Here is a 20,523-nt window from a genome sequence, read left to right as displayed (position 1 = left end):
TTTAATAAAATTTTCTATTTAACTGCATCGCATTTTTGAATAATAAAATTTCCACTTATCAAAATTCATTCTTAACAAAATTTTAATTAAAAATAATATTTATTTAACAGAATTGTTCTTTTATCGAATTTTTATTTATTCAAATTTAATATATTTTTATTAACTGAATTCACATTTAATATAATTTCTATTTTTAAAAAATTCTTATTTAACAAAACTTTTATTTAAAAAAATTTTTATTCGAACTTTAAAAGACGTCGAATTTCTATTTAATAGAAATTTTACATGTATCCGATCATACACCGGGCCGAAACATTTCTGCAGCGGTTTTAAAATTCGCCAATAAAAAATTATCAAGAAAATTGTGATTGGCTGATTTTAAAACTCCCGCTGAAATGCTTCGGTCAAATTAAGTATCAGTTAAATGGTTTCTGTTAAATAAAAATTATGTCGAATAGAAGTTTTCTTTAATAAAAATTTTTTTAAATAAGAATTTTTTAATATAGAAATTATGTTAAATGAAAATTCTCAGATAATAAAAATATCTATTAAGTGAATATTCCAATATAAATAGAAATACAATATAAGAACAATTCTATTAAATGAAAATCCTTTTTTATGTAAATTTTGCTGGACATATGAATTCTGTTAAATGAAAATTGTATCATAATAAAAATTCTATTAAATCAGAATTTAGACAATTTTTAATTGAACACCACAAAAATTCTGACAAGTCTAATGTGGGGAATATTTTTATGCTTTCCATATGTTATATGTATACTTAATATCGAGCAAAAATTTTTGAATAAATAACTTCAATATTATAATTTTTTTTTTTTGTATTCTTGTAATTTCAAAAAATTGTTCAATTTCCTGGAAGTTGTATATGAATGACGGAATTGTGTGTTTATTTTAATGGGAATTTCGAAAAAGAAAACGAGTATGCAAATTGTGTTTTACGAAAGAGTGCATTTTATGTGAACACATAGGCTGCAAAGCATCATGCACCAATGGATGCAGTCGAAGAAAATATAATAGAATACTTCGTACGATAAAGAAGGGATTTGTCACGTACTCGAGCTTCCCAAACCCTATCGCGAGCACTATACATTCAGAATTCTGTATATATAGGGTGACAAGCTTTTGCCTATATACTCTATTCAAGTAAAAAAAAATCCCCTACACAAAATAATAAAAAGATTTACTTATCAAAATGTAAAAACACCTGGTCTCTAAATTTTAATTAGTTAAAAATAAATAATTATAAGTTAAATTCACTTTTAGATTTTGTCAAAATAACTAATATTATTTCTGATATTTTTATACTAAAAATTAGTTATTTATTTTTTTTACTTAGTGTTATGGAACAAATTGTCAACACTCATATAATGTTGCAAACACACGCTATAAAATTTTTTATAAAAAATTTTAGTATGTATATATGAAGGGTAGAATGACAAAAGGGGTTAAGCGCCAATTTATCGAAAATGAGGTTTTTGCATAAAAAAATCAAGAAAATTCATTTACACATTTCTGTAGAAGGATTTCCTTTTTTATTGCGTATTTAAATCAGTTTTTAATAAAAATTAAATTAATAAAATAGCCTCAAATTTACTTTATTGCAACCTGATTGAAAAACAAAAGAAAGTGGTGAGTCAATAATATTATGCATAACTTAACAAATTTAAAAACATTGCTTTTTACAAATCGAAAATGCTTCGCAGGTGCGGAAAAAAATCTATTAATAAAAAAGATATTGTTAAAAAGAAACGATATGAAGGTGAAATGTTTTTATGAATTTTATTCTTCATATTTTTATCCATCTGTTCAATTTTGATCAAAAATATTATTTTTTTAGGTTTTATTTTAATATTTTATTTTAATTTTATTTTAATAATATTTTAATTAATAAAATTAATAATCATAATATATTTTCAATTTTAAACAATTTTAAAATCATTTTGTTATTAATTTTTAAATATTTTTATGATTATACTAAGTGAACAATTGAATTTAAAGATGAAAGTATTGCTCAATTCCAAAGCAAGCAATTAATTCGTAATTTTCTTGAAAACAAACAATTTTTTAAAGGAATTTTTTTTCTATTCATTTCGTCGATTCCATAGAATGAAACTAATTTTCCAGTTTTTCTTTAAACTGTATATTTTTTTATAATTAATGCTTAAAGAAAATGTGCGCAGTTGATATAACCTCAAGGTACCACAGTTTTTTTTTAATTTTATCGTTAATATGTAGGTTTATTTCAACAAATTGTTGTTTATTTATTAAAACATACTAATATATCGAAACGGTTTTCTCAGTTTTTTTTAAATGACCTGAAAAATTTTTAAAAATGTTTTTTTTACTTCCTGCAAAAACAGTGAATTGGCGCTTGACCCCTTTTGTCATTCTACCCTTCATATATCTTCCTATATTACAAAAAGATATCGCCGCCGCCGCTGTTTCAAGAATTCTTGACCTAGGAGGGGGAAACCCCCCCTCCTAAATTTTGAGGTTATGTTCGTTTCAAGGCTCTGAATATAGCCGCAAGTCCCCCCTCCCTCCTCTCATTTCTCCTCCTCCGCCAAAATGGCCTAAATTTTAAGGTTATGTTCGTTTCAAGACTCTGAATATAGCCGCAAGTTCCCCCTCCCTCCTCTCATTTCCCCTCCTCCGCCAAAAATGACCTAAATTTTGAGGTTATGTTTGTTTTAAGACCCTAATAAAGCAGTAAGTCCTTCCTCCTTTCCTCATCTCTCTCTGTATTTCCCGCCAAAAATGACTTGAATTTAAAGGTTATGTTCGTTTCAAGTCTTTTTAATAATTTATTGGTTTTTAGTCAATTTCATTGAAATTATTTTTAAAAATAATTTCTTAATGTCGATTTTAATTTATTTAATTATTAATTTATTATTAATTTAATTAATTTATTAATTAAAATTTAATAATTTTAATTTTAATAATATTTATTCAGATTTCAATGAATTTGTAATAATAATTCTTTGAAATAGGTGGTTCATTTGGAAAAATAAGATCAATGGAAAATTAAAAAAAAATGATTAAAACAGGGGGGTGTAGCCCTTCTAGTATATATATATATATATATATATATATATATATATATATATATATATATAAATGCAAGAAATATGTAAGAAAAAGAAAATGACAAAGAGAGCACAGCTTGGAAATTGAAAACAAGTCCTATATATATTGCAAATAAAGAAGTTAGAAGAAGTGGCAAAATGGATATTTCCCCGATTGAAAAAAGGGAGTGCGGCTTAACTGAGAGTAATACGACTGACGAGAGTATAATTTATGTTTTTAAATTCGCTGCACTACGTCTGGTAATTGAATTTTCGCGTAGATTGCTTTAGCCTCGTAGTTATACCGACCTTCTTGGCTTGCCGAGAGTCGCGATTTAGCCTCCGGGTTATTTAAGATAGATTATTCTCGGGCAAGAATCATCAGCGAAAATGAAAATGCTTTCGTTTGCAGCGAGATTAATTGGCCGCGAATTATATTACGAGACTATGATCTTTATTGTTAGTCGTCGCTCGTTTCAGTTCAAAATTAAGCAAATCTTCCGGCTGCTACTAGAAGGAAAATAAATGTCTACTTTTCTTATTTACACTGCACCTTATGCTTTATAATAAAACGAGAATCAACATTCTTGTCACAAAACTATATATATAAAAAATTGTCCACTTTTTTATTCAAGGAATAAAAATTTCACACATTCTTTATTCAAATATAAAAATTTTATTTACGCCAAATAAAATTTTATTTTATAAGAAATAAATAAATAATAAATAATTGGACTTTCTTTCTGTGGAAAATAATTATTTTATTTATAGAAAATATTTTAGTTAAATAAAATTTTAAATTATACAATTCTGAGTCAAATAAAATAAGCCAAAAATTTATTTGATTGAAATGAAATTTTATTGATTTCATTCATTTATTTTCGAATCCTTTTATATCATTGAAAATCAATAATTCGTTTGGATTGGAAACTTTTCGAATAGAATCACAATAAAATAACATGATTCAAAAGAATTAAAATTTAGCTTCGTTAGGCAGGGGCGCATGATTATGTTCTAAAAATCATTAGTCAGAATTTACATTTTATCGAATTTCATTTGTCATAATTAATTTTGAGCCGAATTTTTATTTATTCGAATTAGTATTTTGCATAATTTTCATCAAACCGATATTCTATATTACAGAATTTTTATATAACCGAAAATTCACTTCACAGAATTTTTATTTCTTCGAATTTTCATTTAACATAATAGACGTTTTAAAGAATTTTTATTGGGCAGAATTTCGTTGCATAGAATTTTCATTCAGATGAATTTTCATTTATTCGAATTATTATTTGATATAATTTCCATATAACCAATTTTTCATACTACAGAATTTTTACTTAACCGAAAAATCATTTAACAGAATTTCTAATTGATAGAATTTTTATTTCTCCGAATTTGCAAATGGCCGAACAAACAATCGACAGAAAGATTTCGGCGCGATTTTTAAATTCAACCAATCACAATATTATGGATAATTTTTGATTGGTTGATTTTAAAAATCGCACCGAAATCTTTCTGTCGATTGTTTGTTCGGCCATTTGCAATTTCGGACAAATGAAAATTCTATCAATTAGAAATTCTATTAAATGATTTGTCGGTTAAGTAAAAATTCTCTATTAGTATGAAAAATCGGTTATATAGAAATTATATCAAATAATAATTCGAACAAATGAAAATTCATCTAAAAGAAAATTCTATACAATGAAATTCTACCCAATAAACATTCTTTAAAATGCCTATTATGTTAAATGAAAATTTGAGCAAACAAAAATTTTGACAAATAAAAATTCGAAGAAATAAAAATTCTGTGAAGTGAATTTTCGGTTATATAAAAATTATGTAATATAGAATATCGGTTTGTTGAAAATTCCGCAAAATACTAATTCGAACAAATAAAAATTTGGCTCAAAACTAATTATGGCAAATGAAATTCGATAAAATGTAAATTCTGACTAATGATTTTTAGAATATATTCATGCGTCCCGTTAGGAAACGAATTAATTTTCAATGACTCAGAATTTTTTTTTAACTTACAAAAAAAATTTTAATTCGGATAACAATAACTGATTGGTTTGGAAATAAATTTTAGAATTTTTTTGAACAAACGGATTTGAAACTTTTTTTTAAACTTTTGTCTCTACTATTTTTTACTGTCAAAAAAAAAAATGAGGTAAAATTCTTTTAAAAAATGTTTTCAACATTTTTGGAATAATTTTACTATTGGATTAGTATTTTGGCGATTATAAGGATAAATTTTCTCCAATGGACATAGTGCATGTAAAACTGATAGTAAAACAACGAAGCAAAACCCATCTAGTGATTTCACAGGCAATTATGTCGAGGCAGAGGGATGGGTGGGTTACTCTTATTTAACGCCAATGTGAACCGGGCGCACGCCTCGGTGCACCGCACCGCGATCCTATTTACTCGAAATTGTCAATGATAGAATGGTAGATTGAAAACTCGACATTCAACATTTTCCTTTCTTCATACCCCTCAAACAGTGATTCTCTTTTCAATTTTCATTTTTTTTTCTTTTTTTTTTTTTTTGCTTGCTTATCTTCACAATATGCAATAAAAACATCATTTCAAAATCAAAACTTTTGTTATTTTATCATAAATATTAATTTCTTATTTCTTGTTGGTTTGTTTTCAATTTTGGAATATAATTTTTTCCATATATACATAAAATAATAAAAAATAGAAAAACCCGAGTATATAAAGATGAAAAAACAAGGGAAGAAAAGTATATACAAAAAGTAGTAACTAATCTTGAACTCGAAAAGAAGTAAATTGCATTTGGAAAGTTATTTTTGTATGATCGAAATGAAAGCGCAATGTGTATTTATCTAGGTAAGCGATAATCGACTTATCGTTCACTTACTACTGCTTTCTTTTCATTCGATTCATGGATTGGAGTGCGCTCGATATATTTAAGGGAACTCTTCCTTCCCATACTACCTTTATCTATATATATATATATATACAATATCATTTCTTCATAGAAACTTTTAAAAGACCCTTCCATTCTCTCCCCAAAAATTCCAATTTATTATATCAAATAAATATATATATTAATTACTATTGTCAATTTATCCAATTTATTCTGATGTCCATATATATATATTTCTTTAAGGTATATAGCAGAATTTAAAAAAAAAATTTTAAATTTCGTTTACATAATTTGTTAGTGTTCACAGAATTGGAATTGAGAAACATGTCAATTTTAATAGAAAAAGTTGGTATTAAAAAATGTTTGTGTTATTGTACACTTGCAAATTAAATTCTATAATAGCTTAAGATTATTTTTATTGTTTTCATAATGAGATTACTAAAGAAAAGAAAATGACGCTATTTTATAAATAGTGCGGCACGTGGACTGATAATCTCTAATGACTGCATTATTCAGTCGCAGCAAGCTACATAGATATATCTCAAGAAACGCAAGTCACGAAAAGACAAGTAAATTATTAAACAAGAGTCAACAAAAAATTGACATTGAAAAATAAAGAAAAAATTAAATAATTAACAAATGTAAGAACACTATTTCAAGCATGATAACTATTATGTAATACTCGCTCATCTAAAGTAACAATAATAAAAATAAATCTTCAATCTCTATGAAAGCCTATTTAATTTAAAGGTGTGTGAACTTGCGACCGCCACTTTGAAATTTTAAAAATTTTTTTATAGCATTCAATTGTCCACAAAAAGTCCACCTTTGTCCAACAAAAGATTTTAATTGTCCACCTTTTGTTTAAATAAAAAATGGAAAAAATAATTTTTTCAAGTCGAAAGTTCAAAAATTAGTAATTAACATTCACTAGAGCACTCATCGGTTATTTAGCGTTAATAGACGTTTGTCCAACAGAAAATTTCTTTTCTAAATAAAAAAAAAAAAAAAAAAAAGTTTATTTTGGGTAAAAATACTAAAACATGGCGAAATACCAACTTTACCGTTTCCACTACATCTATTGTTTGTCCACGGTAAGCTCAAATAGACAATCAAAGTTATGCCCTAAATTATCAATTCATTCATTCCTTTAGACTGCAGAGATGAATAAAACTTAAATATGATAGTATTTTACTTGTAACAAGTTTCCTAAAAAATCAAAGGTTGGACAATTAAATCCACTAGTTGGACAATTAAATTCACTAGTTGGACAATTAAAATTATGTCCTGAATCATCAATTCATTCATTCCTTTAGACTGCAGAGATGAATAAAATTTAAATTTGATAGTATTTTACTTGTAACAAGTTTCCTAAAAAATCAAAGGTTGGACAATTAAATCCACTAGTTGGACAATTAAATTCACTAGTTGGACAATTAAATTCACTAGTTGGACAATTAAATCTACTAATTGGACAATTAAATCTACTAATTGGACAATTAAAAATATGCACTATATCATTAATTTAATTATTCCTTTGCATTGCAGAGATAAAGAAAAATTAAATTTGATAGTATTTCACTTATAAAGCGTATCCTCAAAATTCAAAGGCTGGACATTTAATTCCACTAGTTGGACAATGCAATCTACTAGTTGGACAATTAAAATTATGCACTAAATCATCTATTCATTCATTCCTTTAGACTGCAGAGATGAATAAAATTTAAATTTGATAGTATTTCACTTCTAAGCGTTTCCTTAAAATTCAAAGGTTGGACAATTAAATCCACCAGTTGGACAATTAAAATCACTAGTTGGACAATTAAAATTATGCACTAAATCATTAATTTAATTATTCCTTTGCATTGCAGAGATAAAGAAAAATTAAATTTGATAGTATTTCACTTATAAAGCGTATCCTCAAAATTCAAAGGCTGGACATTTAATTCCACTAGTTGGACAATGCAATCTACTAGTTGGACAATTAAAATTATGCACTAAATCATCTATTCATTCATTCCTTTAGACTGCAGAGATGAATAAAATTTAAATTTGATAGTATTTCACTTCTAAGCGTTTCCTTAAAATTCAAAGGTTGGACAATTAAATCCACCAGTTGGACAATTAAAATCACTAGTTGGACAATTAAAATTATGCACTAAATCATCAATTCATTCATTCCTTTAGATTGCAGAGATGAAGAAAAATTAAATTTGATAGTATTTCACTTATAAAGCGTATCCTCAAAATTCAAAGGTTGGACAATTAATTCCACTAGTTGGACAATGCAATCTACTAGTTGGACAATTAAAATTATGCACTAAATCATCTATTCATTCATTCCTTTAGACTGCAGATATAAATAAAACTTAAATTTGATGGTATTTTACTTCTAACACGTTTCCTTAAAATTCAAAGGTTGGACAATTAAATCCACCAGTTGGACAATTAAATTCACTAGTTGGACAATTAAATTCACTAGTTGGACAATTAAATCTACTAATTGGACAATTAAATCTACTAATTGGACAATTAAAAATATGCACTAAATCATTAATTTAATTATTCCTTTGCATTGCAGAGATAAAGAAAAATTAAATTTGATAGTATTTCACTTATAAAGCGTATCCTCAAAATTCAAAGGCTGGACATTTAATTCCACTAGTTGGACAATGCAATCTACTAGTTGGACAATTAAAATTATGCACTAAATCATCTATTCATTCATTCCTTTAGACTGCAGAGATGAATAAAATTTAAATTTGATAGTATTTTACTTGTAACAAGTTTCCTAAAAAATCAAAGGTTGGACAATTAAATCCACTAGTTGGACAATTAAATTCACTAGTTAGACAATTAAAATTATGCCCTAAATCATCAATTCATTCATTCCTTTAGACTGCAGATATGAATAAAACTTAAATTTGATAGCATTTTACTTGTAACACGTTTCCTTAAAATTCAAAGGTTGGACAATTAAATCCACTAGTTGGACAATTAAATTCACTAGTTGGACAATTAAAATTATGTCCTAAATCATCAATTCATTCATTCCTTTAGACTGCAGAGATGAATAAAATTTAAATTTGATAGTATTTTACTTGTAACAAGTTTCCTAAAAAATCAAAGGTTGGACAATGAAATCCACTAGTTGGACAATTAAATTCACTAGTTGGACAATTAAAATTATGTCCTCATTTTAGAACAATAAGATTATCGGGATACAAGTGAAAAACTATCAATTTTTAATTTTTCTTCTTCTATTCAGTCTAAAAAATGGATTTATTCATAAATTAATTATCAAATTTGATTGTCCAACTCGTGCACTGAATTGTCCAATTAGTAGATTCAATTGTCGAACTAGTATTTTGAATTGTCCAACCCTAGAATTTAAAGAAATCGCGTTTCAAGTGGAAAACTATCAATTTTAACTTTTCTTCTTCTGTACGGTCAAAAAATATGGATTCATTAATGAATTTGGTATCATTTCAATTGTCCAACTAGTACTAAGAATTGTCCAACTAGTATATTTAATTGTCCAATTCTAGAATTTAAAGAAATCGCGTTTCCACTGGAAAACTATCAATTTTAACTTTTCTTCTTCTGTACGGTCAAAAAATATGGATTCATTAATGAATTTGGTATCAATATCAATTGTCCAACTAGTACTAAGAATTGTCCAACTAGTATATTTAATTGTCCAATTCTAGAATTTAAAGAAATCGCGTTTCCACTGGAAAACTATCAATTTTAACTTTTCTTCTTCTGTACGGTCAAAAAATATGGATTCATTAATGAATTTGGTATCAATATCAATTGTCCAACTAGTACTAAGAATTGTCCAACTAGTATATTTAATGGTCCAACCCTAGAATTTAAAGAAATCGCGTTTCCAGTGGAAAACTATCAATTTTAACTTTTCTTCTTCTGTACGGTCAAAAAATATGGATTCATTAATGAATTTGGTATCAATATCAATTGTCCAACTAGTACAAAGAATTGTCCAACTAGTATATTTAATTGTCCAACCGTAGAATTTAAAGAAATCGCGTTTCCAGTGGAAAACTATCAATTTTAACTTTTCTTCTTCTGTACGGTCAAAAAATATGGATTCATTAATGAATTTGGCATCAATTTCAATTGTCCAACTAGTACTAAGAATTGTCCAACTAGTATATTTAATTGTCCAATTCTAGAATTTAAAGAAATCGCGTTTCAAGTGGAAAACTATCAATTTCAATTTTTTTTTACGGTCTAAAGGAATGAATGAATTAATGTTTTGGAATTAATTAATTAATTAATTGTCCAACCTTTGAATTTTGAGGATACGCTTTATAAGTGAAATACTATCAAATTTAATTTTTCTTCATCTCTGCAGTCTAAAGGAATGAATGAATTGATGATTTAGTGCATAATTTTAATTGTCCAATTAGTAGATTTAATTGTCCAACTAGTGGATTTAATTCTCCAACCTTTGATTTTTTAGGATACGCTTTATAAGTAAAATACTATCAAATTTAAATTTTATTCATCTCTGCAGTCTAAAGGAATGAATGAATTGATGATTTAGGACATAATTTTAATTGTCCAACTAGTGAATTTAATTGTCCAACTAGTGGATTTAATTGTCCAACCTTTGATTTTTTAGGAAACTTGTTACAAGTAAAATACTATCATATTTAAGTTTTATTCATCTCTGCAGTCTAAAGGAATGAATGAATTGATAATTTAGGGCATAACTTTGATTGTCTATTTGAGCTTACCGTGGACAAACAATAAATGTAGTGGAAACGGTAAAATTGGTATTTCGCCATATTTCAGTATTTTTACCCAAAATAAACTTTTTTTTTTTTTTTTTTTTTTTTATTTAGAAAAGAAATTTTCTGTTGGACAAACGTCTATTAACGCTAAATAACCGATGAGTGCTCTAGTGAATGTTAATTACTAATTTTTGAACTTTCGACTTGAAAAAATTATTTTTTCCATTTTTTATTTAAACAAAAGGTGGACAATTAAAATATTTTGTTGGACAAAGGTGGACTTTTCATGGACAATTGAATGCTATAAAAAAATTTTAAAAATTTCAAAGTGTCGGTCGCAAGTTCACAGACCTTTAATTTAAGTTCATGCAAATTATATATATATATATATATAAAATGAAAAATAATTTGAATGACAAATAAGCTGACTGCTTTCAATCTCAAAAGCTTGAAATCACGAAACAGACTTTAAAGAGCAATCTCTTTTGAAAAAGAAGAAGAAGAAAAAGTAAAAATAAAAAAAAAATAACACACCTAAAGTATAATAATTTCAGTGGATGTATTCACATCTATACATTTGCCAACGCCTGAGGTGAAAAAGAGCAAAGAAGAGCCAAGTTAGTCGTGCGAGTCAGTTGACTTCACTAAGGTAATAGGATTAACTTTCTCGAGAAACGGTAATCAGGGATAAAAATGCGACAAGTAGCGGCATTTGCGCTAACTAATGTCCTTCAACCAGCTAACCAAGTTAGGAGCGCGGGTTTTTCCCGACGAATCCGCCAAGGTAGTTTGTTAGCTGGATAATTGGCCATTTTTATGCTAAGGATGCCACCCTCGCAACTTTGGCGAGCTTTTCTCTGTCTGGTTGGCGAAACGTCGCTGAAGCGATTGTAACCTTTTACTATATATACATGATAAGGCGCTAACGGGGTAAGACGATTATTAAACGATGCCTATACACATAGAAATATACACATTATGCGCCGCATCCCCAAAATAAAGTTTGTCTTTAATTATACAAATGTTGAAAATGTTTATAATTATTATATACAAGAATAATTATGAATTTCTTATAAATATTTAATTTACCTATCATTTTTTTAAATTTAGAATTTAATTTATATTATTCAGTTTTAAAAAGAAAAATACATTTTTTAAATTTAATTTTCAATTTATTAAAATTTATTCATTTTAGAACGTCTATTTTCTTTGGAACACATAAAAATTCCACCAAATTAGATTTGCAAGAATTTTTGTGGTGTCAAATTAAAAATTATTGAATTTACATTTGGAAGAATTTTTAAAAAGTGGATATTATAATAAGCCCAATTTTAATTTCTATTTAACAAAGTTCTGATTATATATAGAATTTCTATTTAACTGAACTTTGATAAAGCAACTTTTCTAATACATCGAATTTTCAAATAATAAATTTAAAGTTAAATGATTACTACTTAAGGAAGGTTCAGCCTCTTAACTATTAACATATAATTAAAATTAATTTTACTAAATTTTGAAAGATGTACTTGTACAATTTAAAAAAAAATTGTTTTAATCTAAAATTTATTGTCAAATAAAAATTATTTAACATTTTGTTTATTTTTTTTTTCGTTTCAAATTAGTGAACAATTGCTCTTTGAAAGATTCTCTACAAATCTGTTTTGTTGGTTTTTGTTACAAAAAATATAAAAAAAAAAAATTTTTTATTTATTCTATAACGTTTGAACAAAACATTTTTAACAAAATTCTACAAAAAAAAAATTATAGAGAATCTTTTAAAGAGCAGAATTAGCAATTTTTTTTTTGCAAAAATTGGATAAAAATTATAATTGTTTAGGTCTGTGGTATTAAAACACAAAAAATGAAATAACTATTATTTAACAATAAATTTTGACACAAAATTGTTTTTCTCAAATTGTACAACTAAATCGTCCAAATTTTGATGAAATCAATATTATTTATTTATAATCATACGGGTAATGTTCATTCGTACAAAGTACTGAGAAAATACAATAAGAAATGTACTAAGAGAATTATAGTTTTACATTGAAAAAAATGTTTAGTCAGAGCAACCAAAATTTGGTTAGGCCAACAAAAAAATTTTTGTTGGTATTTAAGCAACCAAACTATTTGTTTGAGACAATCAAAAAATTTGGTTGAGTGTTTTTTGTTGGCATAACAAAAATGTTTGGTTAGCTCAACCAAAATTTTTTTGTTAGATCAACAAAAATGTTTGGTTGATCAAACAAACAGTTTTTTTTTTGTAAAATTAAAAATTTTATTCTACCTTATTTTTTTTTATCTTTTTTTATTTATTTCATTATTTATTTATTATCCAATTTAACGTTTAATTTATATTTATCTAATTGAAATATTTGTGGACTTTGAAAAATCTCATCTCCGCTTGGGATTGAACCTCTACTGTTTTAAAACTGAAGGTTGGGAGCTCTGACCACTGGACTACCCATCCTTATGAAACTATTTTGTTGTCGTAACCAAATTTTGGTTGGAATTTAAAAATGTTCAACCAAATAATTTTGGTTGGCTTAACCAAATGTTTGGTTGAGAAAACTCTACGACTTTGTTTCAGCCAACCAAAATTTGGTTACAAGAACCAAAATTGCCTAACCAAACAATTTTGTTGAAAACACTAAATTTTTTTTCTCAGTGTATGTTATTAAAAAAAAAAAAATTACTTTTAAATTATATCAGTGGATTTAAAATTCTTATGAAATAGATATCTCTAATGATTTATAATTTAAAATAAATAAAAACTTAAATAAGTATCTATATTATAGAGAAGAGTGGATAATTTGAATTACAAAAATGCTTCAAAAATTTTAATATAAATGAGTTAATATACGTAAACTTCATTTGTATTTAGAGAGCAGAGTTTTTAAAATAATTTTCCAAAAATACTATAACAAATTTAAAACAATTATAAAGATTAAAAGTATAATTGAAATTGGATTTAAAAATCTACAGGAGTCTATATATATATAAATAAGACAAGGTCCCAATTACAAGTCCAAGTATGTAAAATCGAGTAAATGGAATGGGATTGGAAGTGAAGAGATGAAGAGAAGGGAAGCGGTTATTGTGAGCGGTGACGCGCATCATTTGATCGGGGGGTATAGTGTAAAGCTAAGGTTGTGTACGCCATTTCCCAGTTCCCCTGAGTTGCAGACCTTCGTTGCCAAAGTTGCGCAACGCTCTGGGGGTTGAATCTACCCCGCAGGCCGGCCAACTTAATGGAAACAAGAAATTGCCACAAACAGAGTTACCTACGCCTCGACGCCTCGTAAATATCGCCATCGCCGTCAGAACCCGCCAATTGAAAAGGCGAAGAATCCTTTCGCTTCAATGCAAAAACCAACACACCAACAAAATCCCTAAATAGAATATCACACATAAACGTTTCCTTCGCTTCCTCGCCTTCAATACAAATTTTATACACTTTTATATTTTTCTTTTCATTTAATTGACTTTTCAATTAATCAATTTTGTTTATATCAAAAAATTTAATTCATTTAGAGAAGAAAAAACTTTTTCTCATCATTGGAAAATGTTTTAATTTCAATGTTTATCTATAAAGATAAATAATATTTGACATAAACAAATTAAATTAAATATTAAATTTTGAAATATCATTTTAATTATAGTTATGTAAGAAGGAATTCCCTTAAAATCATTATTTATTAGTTCAATTTTCCAGTAGCTCACTTTTTTATATAAGGACGAATTTTATAAAGTAGATTTAATAATGTACCGAATTTTTACGTAGAATGTTATCATTTATTACAAAAATATTATTATATTTAATAAAAGTTTTATTTAAAAGAATTTTTTATGTCAAATTATCAATCAGTTCACTGAATTTTCATTCGAAAAAATTTTAATTAAACAGGATTTATATTTTAACAGAATTCTTACAACAGAATGTCTATTTAACGGAATTTTTGTTCAATCAAATTTGTAAAAACCAGAATATTAATGCAACTAAATTTTTAAAAAAAGTTTTATATATATATAACCAAATTTTCTATTTATCTGGTATTTATTTATTTATTTAACAGATATTATACTCACATCAGACGAATTGCAAATTAAAAATATTGGAAAAACAGTCAAAACAAAGTTTTGTTCAAGTTAACATTTTTGTATTTCAAAATAATAAAAATAATTTTTCATTAAACAATTTTTCAGTAGAAGTATAAGTAATTATATTTTTAACACTTTAAATCATTAAAAGTTGCATTTGGATAAAAATTAAAAATTTCTTACTATGCGAGGAAGGAACGATTGTTAAATTTTAGGTTACGTTTCCTCAGTTTTCCTATTAACAAGAAATGGTAATTTTTATTAACAAGCAATTTTCTAATATTTAAAGTGTTAAAAATTAAATTGTTTACATGTGAATTGAAAAACAGAACAAAATTTATATTTTACCGAATGTAAAACGAATTTAAAAATTAATTAATCATAAATTATTATCTATCAAATTATGAATGAAGAATTTCGACAAATGAAGAATCGGTAAATTCAATTCAATGTAATTTCTATTTTATTAAGTTCGGATATAAATAAAAAATTGATATTATGAATTTTGAAACACTAGAAATTTGAACTAATAATTTTTTTTAGGGAATATTCATTCGTCTTCAAAATGTAAAGAAAAAATGTAAATTTTCCAGTAAGTTTAACCGAATGTTCAAAAGCATCAGAAGGAAACTATCGGGCACTATATATATATATACAATATAAAAGTATCAGAATAAATGACGGGCGCGGTTAAAATAAATAAATATCTCTCTTGTAGAGAGCGACTTGGTAGGCATCCTGTTTAGTTGCACGAAAAGCAAAGCGGATGTCGTCGGGGCAAAGTTAAATTAAATCACAGCGTAGGCAGCTAATATTGTAGTTTATCTGGCGGGACATTAGCGCGGTGAAATATGCCCTCCTTCGTAGAACTTAAAATCAAGATCCTCGAAGTTCCTCGCGCAGGCATCCTTCCTGCTAAGTCGCGCGTGAAAATACTAATTATTATACCGATTATTAATACGAAAACTTTATACCGTCATGCACAGAGTACGTTGGCTGTTAACGTTTCCAAGTTTAGTAGAGGTACACGGAGTCTCTAAACTGGAGACGGAGGGGATTATGCTTAGTTATAATAACGCTTGGTTATCATTCATTAGAAGCTTGCCAATTAAGACGAGCTAATTAGAAGAAAAACAGTCTCCAAACATGTTCCTTATTGTTTAAAAACATTGCACTCGCAATGTATTTTAATTTAACTCCTTTTTTTGCCAATCAAATTAAATGAATTGTAATTTTTTAATCAAAAACATTATCAATGTTTTTATTTAAAAATAATATATCCATAATAAAACAATCATGCCTGTAAAAAAAAACACTCACCGCCCGGAAACTCATCGCGACTTTTAAATTAAGCCAAAGTTGCTTTCTGCTTCCATGGAGTACCTCCTGAAAATGCTCCTCCTTTTGAAAATTGTGAATATCTGCACAAAACAATGTTTCTAATAATATTAGGAAATAAGACAAAAATGGAAATTAAAAGAAAAAATTTATTTCGCGACAGAATAGAAATACTTACATAAAGTTGAATTTATTTTTCTCCGCTGATGTCAAGGATGGATCGATCGATTTCAACGAATTGAGTAAATGTTTTTGAGTCAGTTTTCTATCATCGATGGTTTTCCTTTCCTCCTATATTTTCGAAAGAAAAATTATTTGTTAAATGGTATGGAAAATTGAAATCGTCACAAAGTTGAATATTTTTCTAGCTATAATATTTTTCTTCTAAAATAAGAAAAAGAAAAAAGAAACCCTCGTTGCAAAATAATTCTCTCAGCATTTCACAATTGAAAAGATGAGAAAAAAAGATGTTTAATGAAAAATATTTCTAAACACTAATTTCATATTTAAAACGGATGTTTATAATTTATAAAATGATAAATCCCTTCAGTGTTCATCGAAGTATGTGGAGGATGAAGTGGAGCGAAATGGGGTAGCGTGGCGTGTACTAATAAACCTGACTATGTTTCCGTAGTTATATTACACATCAACCCGCCTATCTACCTACCAGTCTAATCTAATGATGTTATCATCGTTACATATTATCTGGCTTTTGGAAACTCACTTCGTATAATGGCAGTATCACACATACTCCCAATTAAATGTGTAATTTATTATTAATTATAACAAGATTATTTTTTATATAAACTCTTTTAAAAAAAAAATTTACTTTTCTAATTTATTCTTATTTATATGTAACAAATGAAAAGTCGAAATTTCTTTTTAATCTTTTATTTTAAAAATACAAACTTACCAAAGACGCAGCCTCTACAGCTTCCTCTAAAACTGCTAATCTTGCCTGAGTTAAAACTGCATTCAAATCAGCGCCAGTGAATCCCGTTGACAAATTTGCCAACTCTTTTAAATCCAAATTCTCTATATTTATACGATTTGATTTGCATATGGCCTTTAAAATTTCCTCCCTTTCAATCTGAAATTCATTATTTATTAAAATTTTACAAATTTAACTCCTTTCTTTTATTTATATATTTTTCAATAATCTTTAATTGGTACTAAACTGATTTAAAAAAATTACAAATAAAATAAAAAATGCATTGAATAAAACATGAAAATAAAAAGAGAATTTTTTTTCTCAATAAAACAAAAAACGTGACATTCCTTCAAAAGAGATATAACCGGGACAACAATATTATGAATGTAGCTTTCATTTGTTTTTGATATCATCTATATCTGTATTTCCCTCTGCTAATAATGATTTTCCCTAATTCGTAATGTTTTCACAACGTTCAAATTATATTTTTTTCTTTGAACAACATTGACGTTAATATTTCACGTCAATTCTTTTATAAATTTTTTCCTCATCCTCTCTAAAAAGTATTATTTCACATATTTTTAAAAGTTTCACAATATTTGAATAAAGTTATTTTTTGCCTTTTTATTTAAACAATATTGACGTTAATATTCAATATTTTTCTCCTCTTGTGTTCTTTTAAATGATTACTTTTTGTAATGAATTATTTCACGCAAAATTTATAAAGTTTTCATAACATCTGAATTATTATTGTTAGCAGTTTTCTTTAAACGATATTCAAATTATCATGCGAGAACAAAGAAAAAAATTTAAATATGAAGAAAAACAATTTTGTTACTACTGATTGACAATTTTTAAATAAATATGAACTTTATTAGTTTTTAAATTATATTAATAATTTAATATTAATTACCTCGTTTGGTAGAGGGCAAAGCAACAGTTTATCCAGACGTCCTGGTCTCAGAATTGCTGGATCCAATAAATCTGGCCTTGAAGTTGCTGCAACAATCGCAACACCTTCTCTTCCCTCTACGCCATCTAATTGTGTCAATAATTGATTAACTACTCTGTCAGTTACTCCAGTACTATCATGACCACGTCTGAAAATAATTGACTTTTTAAAAATATAAATTCACAGAAACTTTAACAATTCCAATTATATAATTTAAATTCTACTAAATTTTATGCTTTATTTATTAAAATTAATATTCACCTAGGAGCAAGACTGTCGAATTCATCGAAAAATATAATGCAGGGCTTGGCTTTTTGTGCCCTGAAAATCATATAATTTTAATTTCTTATTATTTCAAATACTATTTCCTACATACAATTATTAATTCTTTTTTATTGTTTGATTAATCAAATTTTTATTACTTAATTTAAAAATTTTAATTTCTGAACTCACTTTTCAAAAACGTGTCGTACTGACTCCTCACTAGCACCAATGTATTTTGATAATAATTCAGGACCCTTAAGAAAAACAAATAAATATTACCTATTATAAATATGTACTGAAAGCAAACTTTAATTAATGTGGTCGAATAATAATTAAATTTATAATAAAATTAACCTTCACGCTAATCACGTTTAATCCACATTCTTTTGCTATTGCGCTGGCTAATAAAGTTTTTCCAGTCCCTGGCATTCCATACAATAAAACACCACTTTGTAATTTTATTGGAGCTTTTTTGAAAATTTGAGGATACTTCAAAGGCCACTGAAGAATCTCAACCAATGTCTGTTTTATTTCTGTTAACCCTCCAATATCAGACCATGTATGTCCAGAACCTTTGTACAAATTAATACCCTCCAAAGACATTGGTGTACTGTTATTTAAAGCATCCAATAAATCTTCCTCGAATAACGTGATTGTCGATTTTAATTTATCATTCACTGGAGGAAACAATTTTTAAAGTTATTTTTAATAATCATAAAAAAACCATTTATATAATTTAAGGTTTTTTTTTTTAACTTCAATTACAAAAGATAAAATTGTTTCAAGTCATATAAATGAAAATATAGTAAACTCTGAAGAAGGGTACCCACAAAGGGATCTAAAAAGCAAAAAATTATAGGTTATGTTTATTTTAAATATTTAAAGTTCCTTTTTAATTATATATATATATATATATATATATATATATATATATATATAAGCAAAATCAGTTTTTATTGAATATTTTGGATGTAATAAAGACTGAAAAAAAATAATTTGTATTGAAAGTTGATTCTCTTTGTGAATTTTCATTTTGAACTTCATAAACATAATCTATAATTTTTTGCTTCTGTAATTTTTTTTAGTACATGTCACAATATATTTAATAAAAAAAATTCGAAAAAATGTGACATTTAAAAAACTACCATGTCTTTTCCAGGCTGTGAATGCCGCTTTGTCTGACATATCCACTAAATCTTGGATCAACCATCCTTCTGTTTTATTTCCATAATGATTCCAGTTAATTTCACCAGATACTTCCATTTTATCTCCAACTCTAACTTTTAAAATTTCTATTCTATCTTTCTGCGTGTTAAAAGGTAACATTTAATTATAAAAACAAAAAAATAAAATGAAATTTTTATCAAAAATTACAAAAAAAAATACCTTTTCTAAAATCGGTATCGACTCAATAGTCCGAAAGAAATGAACTCCCTTCGCAATTTTAAATTTTGATCCAAGTTTATTTATATTTGAACAAGTAGCTATCAATGTAATGTAATGGATCGTTTGATATTGTGACAATGTATTGAATATCATATCTGTTATTCTGGAAAAAATTTGACTTATTTTGTAGGTTAAGTTTAATCAAAATACGATAAAATACAGAATATTTTCAACAAAAGTTTTAAAAATAATCATAAATATTGAGATAGGACAGTCAAATAATGGAACTCAAAAATTAATTGATTAAACCTAACCTATAAAAAAGTAAATTGAAAAAAATTTTATATATACATGATCGACTTACTATTTTTTGAGTAAAATTGACTAACGAATCATTACTATTAAAAAAACGATTATTACGATTACGATTATTCATCTTTTAAAACACAATTATAACTATAATCTTCGAACTAAACTAAAACCGACTAAAACTACTGCAATCAACTTTTGAAAAGAGTTGAGGCGTTGTTTTATCTCCGCACCGCCATTACTGCGGAAGTAAAAGTTTGTAATAAAAAAAGCGCGAAAAATTTGAATTATATTATTATCAAAAGCAGTTTTATTTCTTACCACTCGCTTTAAAATCTTTCTAAATTTTCTGTGCATCCTTTTTATTATCATAATTTGTTAATAATTATTATTTAATCAATTATCGTTAACAATCTCAAAAAAAAAATTTACCACGAAAATAAATTTAAATTTAATTAAGAAAAGATTACATAAATTCTGATTTAAAAACGTTTGAA

General features: G+C 26.5%; 1 protein-coding gene across 4 annotated transcripts in view; it reads right to left on the bottom strand.

Annotated features, from left to right (window-relative positions):
• The window catches only part of LOC127277947 (peroxisome biogenesis factor 1), a 363,271-nt gene that overhangs the window by 338,776 nt on the left and 3,972 nt on the right, over positions 1 to 20,523 (bottom strand). For 3 of the 4 annotated variants that reach the window (XR_007842435.1, XR_007842434.1, XR_007842436.1), the window contains exons 8-16: positions 19,718 to 19,880; positions 19,477 to 19,636; positions 18,686 to 19,008; positions 18,521 to 18,585; positions 18,329 to 18,388; positions 18,029 to 18,215; positions 17,098 to 17,274; positions 16,363 to 16,475; positions 16,167 to 16,267 (exon numbers count right to left, since the gene is read on the bottom strand). Coding sequence is in view for 1 of the 4 variants with exons in the window: in XM_051299405.1 (XP_051155362.1) it covers positions 16,195 to 16,267; positions 16,363 to 16,475; positions 17,098 to 17,274; positions 18,029 to 18,215; positions 18,329 to 18,388; positions 18,521 to 18,585; positions 18,686 to 19,008; positions 19,477 to 19,636; positions 19,718 to 19,880 (1,321 nt within the window). In the remaining 3 variants the exon portion in view is untranslated. Of the gene's footprint in view, positions 1 to 16,078; positions 16,268 to 16,362; positions 16,476 to 17,097; positions 17,275 to 18,028; positions 18,216 to 18,328; positions 18,389 to 18,520; positions 18,586 to 18,685; positions 19,009 to 19,476; positions 19,637 to 19,717; positions 19,881 to 20,523 lie in introns of those variants that run through there. The other variant, XM_051299405.1, reaches the window with a different exon arrangement.

This window comes from Leptopilina boulardi, unplaced genomic scaffold, assembly GCF_019393585.1.
Source record: "Leptopilina boulardi isolate dan_hultmark-lab unplaced genomic scaffold, ZJU_Lbou_2.1 LbouV2_193, whole genome shotgun sequence".
Taxonomy (NCBI): domain Eukaryota; kingdom Metazoa; phylum Arthropoda; class Insecta; order Hymenoptera; family Figitidae; genus Leptopilina; species Leptopilina boulardi.
This window is presented reverse-complemented; position numbering and strand designations above follow the sequence as displayed.